The 12,292-nt window shown below is 44.8% G+C and overlaps 1 protein-coding gene across 1 annotated transcript in view; it reads right to left on the bottom strand.

Annotated features, from left to right (window-relative positions):
• Positions 1-11,886, bottom strand: part of LOC126195496 (uncharacterized) — a 73,453-nt gene extending 61,567 nt beyond the window's left edge. Inside the window, exon 1 of the mRNA XM_049934123.1 lies at positions 11,698-11,886. Within this exon, the coding sequence (XP_049790080.1) occupies positions 11,698-11,886 (189 nt within the window). The remainder of the gene's footprint in view (positions 1-11,697) is intronic.
• Between the last annotated feature and the right edge of the window lie 406 nt (positions 11,887-12,292).

Here is a 12,292-nt window from a genome sequence, read left to right as displayed (position 1 = left end):
TGCCAATGATGGTCGTATGCGTGTTTGGCGCCGTGCAGGTGAGCGCCACAATCAGGACTGCATACGACCTAGGCACACAGGGCCAACATCCGGCATCATGGTGTGGGGAACGATCTCCTACACTGTCCGTACACCACTGGTGATCGTCGAGGGGACACTGAATAGTGCACGGTACATCCAAACCGTCATCGAACCCATCGTTCTACCATTCCTAGACCGGCAAGGGAACTTGCTGTTTCAACAGGACAATGCACGTCCGCATGTATCCCGTGCCACCCAACGTGCTCTAGAAGGTGTAAGTCAACTACCCTGGCCAGCAAGATCTCCGGATCTGTCCCCCATTGCGCAAGTTTGGGACTGGATGAAGCGTCGTCTCACGCGGTCTGCACGTCCAGCACGAACGCTGGTCCAACTGAGGCGCCAGGTGGAAATGGCATGGCAAGCCGTTCCACAGGACTACATCCAGCATCTCTACGATCGTCTCCATGGGAGAATAGCAGCCTGCATTGCTGCGAAAGGTGGATATACACTGTACTAGTGCCGACATTGTGCATGCTCTGTTGCCTGTGTCTATGTGCCTGTGGTTCTGTCAGTGTGTTCATGTGATGTATCTGACCCCAGGAATGTGTCAATAAAGTTTCCCCTTCCTGGGACAATGAATTCACGGTGTTCTTATTTCAATTTCCAGGAGTGTAGAAGGCAGCCGCCAGCGCTTTCCGCTAATTCTCTACACTGGCGTACAGCTCGTTGTCTGTGCCAAAATGTTGTCTTTATAGCCAGCGGTTCATGTGAGCAGAGATGGAACCCAGAGGGAGACAATTACGGGCTGTATTGTGGGTAATCAAACATTTACAATTGAAAACGATGCAGGAGCATCTTCATTGCCCCTGCAGAATGCGGCTGAGAATTGTCTTGAAGAAGAAAACGCACAACAGTTATGTAATGTTGACTGCATAGCTTCAGGCGAAATTTCTCATGAGGCCCTCGCACTTTGCGGGATACACTATTGTTCTAGGTATCTTTATGTGCTTCCTGTGCCCAGAACTAAAAAGAACGACGTAGTACGATCGACAGGCATACTAGAGACACTGCCCAACACACCTGCACAAAACTTCATTGGATTTTCACTGTAGTTTCCATTTCACGACCGATCGTTCCTTACTTTCCGAGTAACACTCGTACTTGCGGCTGTAATACACTCCTGGAAATGGAAAAAAGAACACATTGACACCGGTGTGTCAGACCCGCCATACTTGCTCCGGACACTGCGAGAGGGCTGTACAAGCAATGATCACACGCACGGCACAGCGGACACACCAGGAACCGCGGTGTTGGCCGTCGAATGGCGCTAGCTGCGCAGCATTTGTGCACCGCCGCCGTCAGTGTCAGCCAGTTTGCCGTGGCATACGGAGCTCCATCGCAGTCTTTAACACTGGTAGCATGCCGCGACAGCGTGGACGTGAACCGTATGTGCAGTTGACGGACTTTGAGCGAGGACGTATAGTGAGCATGCGGGAGGCCGGGTGGACGTACCGCCGAATTGCTCAACACGTGGGGCGTGAGGTCTCCACAGTACATCGATGTTGTCGCCAGTGGTCGGCGGAAGGTGCACGTGCCCGTCGACCTGGGACCGGACCGCAGCGACGCACGGATGCACGCCAAGACCGTAGGATCCTACGCAGTGCCGTAGGGGACCGCACCGCCATTTCCCAGCAAATTAGGGACACTGTTGCTCCTGGGGTACCGGCGAGGACCATTCGCAATCGTCTCCATGAAGCTGGGCTACGGTCCCGCACACCGTTAGGCCGTCTTCCGCTCACGCCCCAACATCGTGCAGCCCGCCTCCAGTGGTGTTGCGACAGGCGTGAATGGAGGGACGAATGGAGACGTGTCGTCTTCAGCGATGAGAGTCGCTTCTGCCTTGGTGCCAATGAGGGTCGTATGCGTGTTTGGCGCCGTGCAGGTGAGCGCCACAATCAGGACTGCATACGACCGAGGCACACATGGCCAACACCCGGCATCATGGTGTGGGGAGCGATCTCCTACACTGTCCGTACACCACTGGTGATCGTCGAGGGGACACTGAATAGTGCACGGTACATCCAAACCGTCATCGAACCCATCGTTCTACCATTCCTAGACCGGCAAGGGAACTTGCTGTTCCAACAGGACAATGCACGTCCGCATGTATCCCGTGCCACCCAACGTGCTCTAGAAGGTGTAAGTCAACTACCCTGGCCAGCAAGATCTCCGGATCTGTCCCCCATTGCGCATGTTTGGGACTGGATGAAGCGTCGTCTCACGCGGTCTGCACGTCCAGCACGAACGCTGGTCCAACTGAGGCGCCAGGTGGAAATGGCATGGCAAGCCGTTCCACAGGACTACATCCAGCATCTCTACGATCGTCTCCATGGGAGAATAGCAGCCTGCATTGCTGCGAAAGGTGGATATACACTGTACTAGTGCCGACATTGTGCATGCTCTGTTGCCTGTGTCTATGTGCCTGTGGTTCTGTCAGTGTGTTCATGTGATGTATCTGACCCCAGGAATGTGTCAATAAAGTTTCCCCTTCCTGAGACAATGAATTCACGGTGTTCTTATTTCAATTTCCAGGAGTGTATATTCTTACCATGCCACCTATATTCTATAACGATTGTATAGCATGACAATTACCAAGACTACAGAAGGAAAACAGATACGTCAATGACCGGACGAAAAGTTGATAAATTTGTGAAAAAAACGTCACGAGGCAAATTTGAACACGGATCTCCCGCTTTGCAGTCCAACACCATGCCCATGAAACCATCAGCCGTGATTCTTGCCATTGCCTCGATGTTGCACATCTTGAGTTTGGACCATTCACTGTGTCTATTTTCCTCACAGTTCGGTGTACCTTCTTCCTGTTTTCGTGCTTGATCTGTGTTCAGTTTTTGACGGGCTATCCAATGGGCCATTTATCACCAGATCTGAGTGGGGTGCAATGGGGAGTTTCCCTTGTGAGCACCAACAGCAGTCCTTGAAGGACCGTCACGATCGCGATGCCAACATACGACGTCAGCGTGGCAAACGATCGCGCTGGCGATGGAAGTATCAGCGCGTCGCCCTTCAAGAAAGATGTATACATTCCTCCACACACAAAGCTGGACATTTTCTGCTGGATTAAGGAGAGACGGTAACTCGGCTTGTAAATATTCCGTGATCTGATGTTTAGATTGCTCTCAGTACTTAAGCAGCGAGTTCTGTTGTATTCAGTGGTGATACGAGTCATCACCCTTGGCGTTCGCCAACTGTGTTGCTCAACACTAAACGACGGAAACTGAGACCGGTGACATAATTTTCCATATGAACGAGACGTGCGGAAGCGTGTAACTACTTTACGAATAGTGGCGACCCGGCCACCTTCACCTCATTCTGTGATGTAACGTATTTTGTTTGTGCACCACTATGTAGAGTTATGACAAAAATTCAGAGAAAGTGGTAACTGACTGAATATCTCCACTTCCATATAACTTCACGAGGTAAGCAGTCCAGGCCAGAAAAGTTGTCTGGAGGCACGAGTCTTACGTGTTCCATATTTAATTGGCGTTTGGTGGAGATACATCTCATGGCAATGATGGGAGCACATCGTGACGTAAGTAGTATGTTTGCAGTCGATAGAAATATTATATGCGAATCGTGGGTGTATATGTGTATGTGAATGATTCAACATATATCGGTGGCTGGCTGAGATGGTACAAATAAAAGAAAAAATAAGGAAAAACATGCGTCATATACATGTTTAGCACGTGTTAAAAGCAATCTTCTTTTGAAGCTTAGCCTGCACTGTGATACACAGTTAAGACTGTTTGAAGCAATTCCTTGTCGTGGACTCTTTATGGCAGACATATTCGCCAAGCCACGCGAAGAATTGATTAAAGGAAAGAAGTAAACTGAAAATTATATCATCCGCTGTGCAGCTGAAAGAACGTACTATATGTAAATGAAGCAAAGTGGCTGCAGTAGTTTTACGGGAAACGTTTCACTTGTAGCATAAAAAATTAAAAAATTGGATTCGTATGTTTTTCGCTCTGCAACTGATCTCAAACGACAACAGGGAAACTACTAGTTAAAAACACTTGGAGCTTTCAAATCGTAAGTCACACATCACAACCTGGTGATCAGGCGGTTATCTTTCCGTTACTGCCCATCTTTATTACGATGCTTCAAAATTGGCTAGTTCACTGCCCGTTATTTGAAAATTTGGAAATTTGTGTTAAGTTCTATGAGACCAAACTACTGAGGTCATCGGTCCCTAGGCTTTCACACTACTTACTCTAACTTAAACTAACTTACGCTAAGGAGAACACGCACACCCATGCCCAAGGGAGGACTCGAACCTCCGACTGGGGAATTCGCATGAACCGTGGAAAGGCGCCTGACTCTGGCGGTTATTTGAAGAAGTCACAATGAATTAAGGGTGAAAATTCCGATTACTAAACAGAGTGTAGCAGAAATTGGCAATCTGAAGTTGTTGTGATATATCCAAAAGCGCCCCTCCGTCACGTGTAGAAAAGCACCCCATCTTCAGGCCACGAGTTGCCTACCGGGACCATCCGACCGCCGTGTCATCCTCACTGGAAGATGCGAATAGGAGGGGCGTGGGGTCAGCACACCGCTCTCCCGGCGGTTATGATGGTATTCTTGACCGAAGCCGCTACTATTCGGTCGAGTAGCTTCTCAATTGGCATCACGAGGCTGAGTGCACCCCGAAAAATAGCAACAACGCATGGCAGCTGGATGGTCACCCATCCAAGTGCCGACCACGCCCGACAGCGCTTAACTTCGGTGATCTCACAGGAACCGGTGTAGCCACTGCGGCAAGGCCGTTGCCAGTCACGTGTAGAGGTATTTAGAAATCTTCTGTATTCAACCGCAAGAAATTTCTGAATCCCGTCAAGAAGATCATCGCCATGTCTACGATTTTTAAAATGAGTAAATCTCTTTCTTGCCAGTGGAGATTAGTTCACCAGTCTTCTGTATAATTTGAAAGTGTGCAAACGAATAATACCTGAATCGTTAAGGCGCATGCACACTGAGCCCCTGTTGTCACTGCATAAAATGAAGAGCCGCGCCGTGTAGAGCTGTGGGTCCAAGGAGTTCTGCTATTCACCGCTAGATAGTAATGGCATCGTTTTCACAGCAACCGTTGACTGCTTCTTCAGTGTTCCGCCAATTTGCCACGAAATGTTTGTAAATTATATATACGAACAATCCTCATAACACAGTCTACCTATTAATAAGAACTATGGCAGACTTTTTCGTCCCACCACGCAAAGAATCGTGTTCGCATCTATGTTTGACTCGAGGAGAACAGAAAGCTGTAAACTGAGTCATCTGCTGCGCTGCTGCAAAAGTTCTTTTATAAAAACCAAGCAAAGCTACTTTCTACAAGGAAGTAGATTTTCAGAAAACCTTTTACTCCAAGCACGAAAAACTGAAAACCACAATTTTGGGATCTGCACGTTTTTTCGCTAGGCAGTTGTTCCGAAACGATTACAATCAACTGGATGTCACTTGGGCGACTTGCGTCCTACTGGGGAAGGGGGAGCTGCAGCGTAACATGTCATTCGAGCCACGTTTTGTGTCTGGCAAATCTCAACATTACTGACAGGTGAATGCTGGGTAAAAAGGCAGACAGAAAGCAATGACGCAGTCAGTGTTTGATGCAACAGCCTTTTGGTCTGCAGTCACATGCTGTATCACTATACCACCAATGTAAATTCGATTCGAATTTGTTTGATCTTCCTGCTCTCTCTAGTTGTGGCGACTCTTCACTAGGTGGCAATAGAATCATGGCAAGGAACTTAAATTCATCACGATTCAGATAATTTGTACGAAACATTTATACATTGTACACACAAATACTCCTCCCGAGTCAGTGTATCCATTAGTCAAAAGTGGATCAAAATCCCTGCAGCTGTTCCTGAATGTACAGACGGAAGCGTGCAGGTGGCTTCAATTTATATACATAGAGAAGATATGCTATGGCCCATCAATCTACTACTTTTGTCTCCTTCGACCTAGGGAAAGCCTATGACCATACATAGTATTACAGTCTCTTTTTCAGACTCCAAGCATACACACTTCCAGTTAACTATGCTTATTGCATCTTTTCTACCTAATCACCCACCTTCTGTCACGGTTAACAGTAGCAATTCCAATACCTTCCATCCCACCACAGGAGTTCCCCAAGGCTCTGCCCCCTCTCCTCTCCTTTGTCTCCTTTACACTGATGATATGTCCAAACGACCCTGACCACTTCAGCTCCTTCAGTATGCTGATGACACCACTTTACTTGTCCTCTACCTTGCACTCCAAAACTCCCAACGATCCCTCCAAAACCACTCCGGTTTATCTTCTGGTGTAGCCAATGGCTCTCAAATATCAACCCCTCACAAACTCAGGCAATAATTGTAGGGCGAACCATCTGCACCATCTGCCTCCCTGACTTCTATCTTAACATATATATGACCTTCCTATCCAGTTAACTAACACACTAAAATATCTTGGACTAACTCTCAACAGATAATTAACAAGGAAAACTCAGCTACAAACAAACAAACAGAAAGGCCACAATAGATAAAAAAACTATTAAACAGGCCGAATTCTGGAATTACAATCCTCCAATATTCTCCCCATCTGCAAAATCCCAATCTGACCCATCCTCTGTTATGCAAATGTTGCACGCATCTCTGCTCCACTGAAGTTTTATAAGCCCTACAAATCCTTGAAAGCCATGCGCTCTGTCTTGCGTTTCCCATCTGTTTACTTTCCCCCATATTGATCCTCTATGATGTCATCAATTTACAAACTAGATTGCAATACCCCATTGTTTCCCCTCTAATCGCCAACCCTTGTATGCTGCTGCACCTTCATTTTCCCCACATTGATCCTCTAACATTTCCTCAAATCCACACCACACCTCACCCAAAATGAACACCCTCACATTTCCTGCACTATCTACAAACTAGATTCCAATACCGCACTGTTTCCACTCTAGTCACCGACTGTTGTGTGCTGCCGCACCTTCAAAAAACAACCCTCCAATTTTGCACCTACATGCAATCCATGTCCTATCCCAATATATCTTCAACCAACTCCTTCTCCCAGACATTGAGCTCTGCTATGATACATACCCCTCCCACTCCACATCTGTACGCCTTTTCCCTCTCCATCCATCCTCATTTCTTTCCTCTTGTAGCCTCTATCCTACCCACATAGCACACTACTCCTCACACTCTGTATTTCCCACTCTCTGCATTGCCGCTATCCACCTCATCTCCTACCTATAATCTCCGCAGTTTTCTTTCCTAATAGGCCTCTATCTTTTTGTCCATGCTCCTCAACACTATGAAACATATTCTCTCCTCTCACAATATTTCTCTCCCAGTGCAGGTCCTTCAGAATTTAAGTGAAAGTGAAGGGATTCCGTGTTTTTTATCAGAAGAATTTCGCGACACGGCGATGTGTTGTTAAAATGTATATATATTCGTTTATAGCTGCTGTCTTTGATTTTTAATTTAACATATGAACTCAGCCCTAATATTTGTTTCTTATTCTGATTATCCACATCATGAACCATGGACCTTGCCGTTGGTGGGGAGGCTTGCGTGCCTCAATGATACAGATAGCCGTACCGTAGGTGCAACCACAACGGAGGGATATCTGTTGAAAGGCCAGACAAACGTATGGTTCCTGAAGAGGGGTAGCAGCCTTTTCAGTAGTTGCAGGGGCAACAGTCTGTATGATGGACTGATCTGGCCTTGTAAAACTAGCCAAAACAGCCTTGCTGTGCTGGTACTGCGAACGGCTGAAAGCAAGGGGAAGCTACAGCCGTAATTTTTCCCGAGGGCATGCAGCTTTACTGTATGGTTAAATGATGATGGCGTCCTCTTGGGTAAAATATTCCGGAGGTAAAATAGTCCCCCATTCGGATCTCCGGGCGGGGACTACTCAAGAGGACGTCGTTATCAGGAGAAAGACTTGACTAAAAGAAGGGATCGGTTGGTAGGACATGTTTTGAGGCATCAAGGGATCACCAGTTTGGTATTGGAGGGCAGCGTGGAGGGTAAAAATCGTAGAGGGAGACCAAGAGATGAATACACTAAACAGATTCAGAAGGATGTATGTTGTGGTAGGTACTGGGAGATGAAAAAGCTTGCACAGGATAGAGTAGCATGGAGAGCTGCATCAAACCAGTCTCTGGACTGAAGACCACAACAACAACAAAAAAATGGCTCTGAGCAGTATGGGACTTAACATTTATGATCATCAGTCCCCTAGAACTTAGAACTACTTAAACCTAACCAACCTAAGGACATCACACAACACCCAGCCATCAACAACAACATTCTGATTATATATTTTTAAATCGCTTGGCTGAAGAGCAGCGTGTTGTATCACCTGCCGATATGAGGCGAGTGGGATGAAATACGAGCAGTAAAGGGAAAAAGTACGCTATGGCATTTGGCGTATATTCGGTGATTTGAAAGTAACCACTGTCCTTGTGAGAATGCAGACAGGTTAGACCGAGTACTACTGTTTCATTTGCTGGAAGGACAGCAGTGACAGACTGCACCACTGCGAGAAGAAGGAATGGCCAGTCAGAAGTGGAGAGCAGGCTGGAAGCAAGACCGTCCGCTGTGTACCGTCGATTGAGCGTGGTAAAGTGATCATGCCACTTCTTTATACACAACTAGGGCTAGTGAAGAATTTCGTAAAGGTACTAGACAAAGAATGGGATGCTCTTCTGTTCTTATGCACAGAGGTTCCGAAGTTTTGCAAAAGTGAAAGATTGTGTATTCAGAAGTCCGAAAATAAGGAAGGTTATTGCTGAGAGTTACTTGGAAAACTTACTGAGTGGTGTCGCGGAGAACATCCTTGGAAATTACATAGCTGCTGACTACTTGAATGACGTGCAGGAAGTTTTAGTGCATATAGTTAGCTGGGTCGCACCACGTCGGTCAAAATTCGACTGCGCTACCTGCATCTTTATCTTTTACCCGAGAACCTGGGCTCAGACAGTGATGAATGCCGTGACCGTTTTCCTCTGGACATCGAAGCGATGGAGTCACACTATAAAACTGTTTGTTTATGGTTCATCTAAATTTTTATAATTTTTTCCTTTAAAATTTTCGCATACTGGTACTATATTTTCTGTATATGTTACGTAAAGTGTACTATTCTGGAGGTTGAAGTTCTTTGTGTTGTATGTGAGTAATGTATGTAAAATTCTATATAAATTGTTTATTACGTTAAATAAACTTCTGATGGCAGTTTGTATTTAAAAATATTTGTATGTATAAACTATTCATATTGATGTAAATTTAACAGTTGTAAGAAATGTTCACGCTTTGAAACAATGTAAAAAATACGTTTTATGTAAAAGCCAGTGTGCTTTTATTTGAAACGAAAGTAGCTCTGGGGAATGGAAAACGTGGCAATGGTCAACTGGCGCGCTACCTAGAGTAAGTGCGGGAAATAAATCACACATTGTGTAGGCATCAGTGATTAAGGCAACACCCTTGTGGAGCAGGACAAACCTTCCTGCAGATTTGCACAAAAATGGCTTGGATGAAGACTGCAAACGACTTACGGCATAGCTGCGATGTGTTGGGCTACTGTATGTAAAACTGAACGACGCCAAGAAGAGAAATTGAGTCCATACAGCACGAGACTTGCTGGTCATACTGTGAGCAGTGTAGCCGTCATAATTGTTCGCCACACCCAAGCCTACAGCCAACAGATAAGATTTTTTGTATTTTACTTTTGTACAGCGTGAACGATTACTTTAAACTGCAATTTACTAATCATTCTTGAACTTTAAAGAAACTTGTTCACCCTGTTATTTGATCCTAATCACACACCTATATAGGGTTCCTTCCCGGTATTTGATTAATCCGAGTATCCCGCTTTACAGAATTATGAAGTGCCAAGCCAAGTTAATATAAAGAAGCACCATTTAAATTATTTTTTTTTTGTAAATAATGAGAAAGTTTTCTTAACTATTGAGAAGTGTTATAGAAAAACGTAGCTTACGTAAAATTCAGTCAGAGTGAAGCAAAGTTACTAGAATCTATTAAATGAACACACAGAGTTAGTTCAAAGAGTAATAGTTTTGAGAGTAAATTCCAGTAAGAAAGAGGTTTCCTTGAAGTGAAATGTTCAATATGAAAAGGGTGTGCTATAGTATCTAAGTATTTTAGTATTTAAGTTAGTTGATTATGGAAAGTGCTTTTCTAAAGGTCCCCCCTGGGCAAATTGATTTTAGCTTCCTTGAAGTTATCTACTGGGTTTTTTCTCTTTTAAAAACGTAAGGGTGCAGTCGAACATTGTTTACGTGGAGTAATATTTATTTGAAGAAGCAACTTAAACAGTAGCAAGAAAGTAGGCAAAATTCATACTTTTGCTTTTCCAATACATCACTGTTTCATTGCCTGGTTAGGCTGGCGATCGTTAGTACACATTTCAAACCACTAAATGAACTTGGAACTGAGTTGTCCTAGTTTCAGTATAATGCTATTCATACCGCGCTTCCTTCTAACCACTGACTAATATCTTAGGCAAAGAATTAAATAGTCCGATCTACTTATCCATTAGACACGACACATGGTCAAATCGTGTAAAAAGGGTAACTCTATTGATTGGTATGTTTTTGGATAGGGACCGCCATTAGCAAAACATAATCTGGTTTTTTAAACCAAACATGTTTCACTGCAGTTGCATGTCAGCCATCTTGTTCTTACACCCGCAACTGTTCCACTGCCCGCCATATTTGTTTTTATAGCTGGCAAACGGTGAAACAGTGACAGTAACAGTGACAGTGGCAACTCAAAATATAGTGTTTGACAGTGATGAAGAAAAAGAAAATGTAAGTGAAACATTATGTAGACACACACACACACACACACACACACACACACACACACACACACACGGACGAAATTAATTCCAGGCATAGAAATAATAATTTTCAAATCGTAATTTTTGGCTTAAACAATTTATCTACTGCAAGGTGTAAGTGGTTGCAGATGACAAACTGTGGAACAAAACAGTCACTGTAGAAACACAACACACCAGAAAAACCACACCATATGGTAAAAAAGGTATGAATTCATAATTTATGTGTTTTTTCAAATATCTGTAATTACGATTTAAAAACTAATAGTTACATGTATACAAACAGTAAAGAACGTTCTTTATCTTTAACAGATGAAAAATAAAAGTCCACTGAAGATGCTGCAACTGATGTGAAACATATTTGGTTTGAAAAACAAAAAATAAATTGTGTTTTGCTAAAGGCGAACCGTATCCAAAAACATACATATTGTTAAAGCACACACGGAAAAAAAGAGCTACAACCCCAAGATGATTACCCGTAAACTTGTATTATTATCTAAAGACTGACCAAAGTGCTACTAAGCAGCTGGTCGTAACGTCTTCGCTAATCGGCGTATGTAATTGCTCGACTTGGCACATCTCAATGACGATGGGTAACAGAGACAAATGGTTTGCATTTTATGAACCAGTATGTTCCAACTGTCTTGAAAAGCGTGCTACATACCAGGAAGTCCATTTCTTTTTAAATCAGTGCAAGATTTTTTTTAGTTTAAGTTTTCGTTCTTTTGTGCACCCCGCGCACTCCCCGAGCAGACTGACCGTGGCGTGGAGGGCGCGGGCGCCCAGGTGGATGACCGTGTCGGCGGACAGCTCGCTGCTGGAAGGCTCCAGCTCGCTGCTACTGGAGCGGCGCAGTCCCGGCACTCCAGGCTCCCACGACGCCCTGGAGCCGGCCGATGCGCCCTGCAGACACCCAGCGCAACGCTTGTCAGTCGTCGCATGCTCCATCAGTGGCGGACTTGGGCACTAAGTGTTTATCTAGAAGGAGACAGAAAGGTGTACCACTTAACGTTCGCAAGGATGTTACTCACGCCATTATAAGGTGACCGTATCTTCAGAAACCTTCGATGTTGCCTCACATTTTATTAACTAAAAACAATTAAAACTTTTGTATCGGTAAAAGAACATTCAATTTTATGAAGCAGTTTGAAGGTAATAAGCATCGGTAAGGAAAGAAAATTGTTTCGAAGAGCATTCCACTCATTAGGAAGTCACGTGAAACAATGTGGTGCAATTGCTGAAAGGCATAGCGTGCGACGTAGGAGCGGTAAACCGCTGGGAAGGACGACAAAGACAGACAGGAGGGCCTAGTAGGACGGTGGGACTGGTTCTCGTAATGAACGATACTGGATAG

The sequence above is a fragment of the Schistocerca nitens genome, chromosome 7 (assembly GCF_023898315.1).
Source record: "Schistocerca nitens isolate TAMUIC-IGC-003100 chromosome 7, iqSchNite1.1, whole genome shotgun sequence".
Lineage (NCBI taxonomy): Eukaryota > Metazoa > Arthropoda > Insecta > Orthoptera > Acrididae > Schistocerca > Schistocerca nitens.
This window is presented reverse-complemented; position numbering and strand designations above follow the sequence as displayed.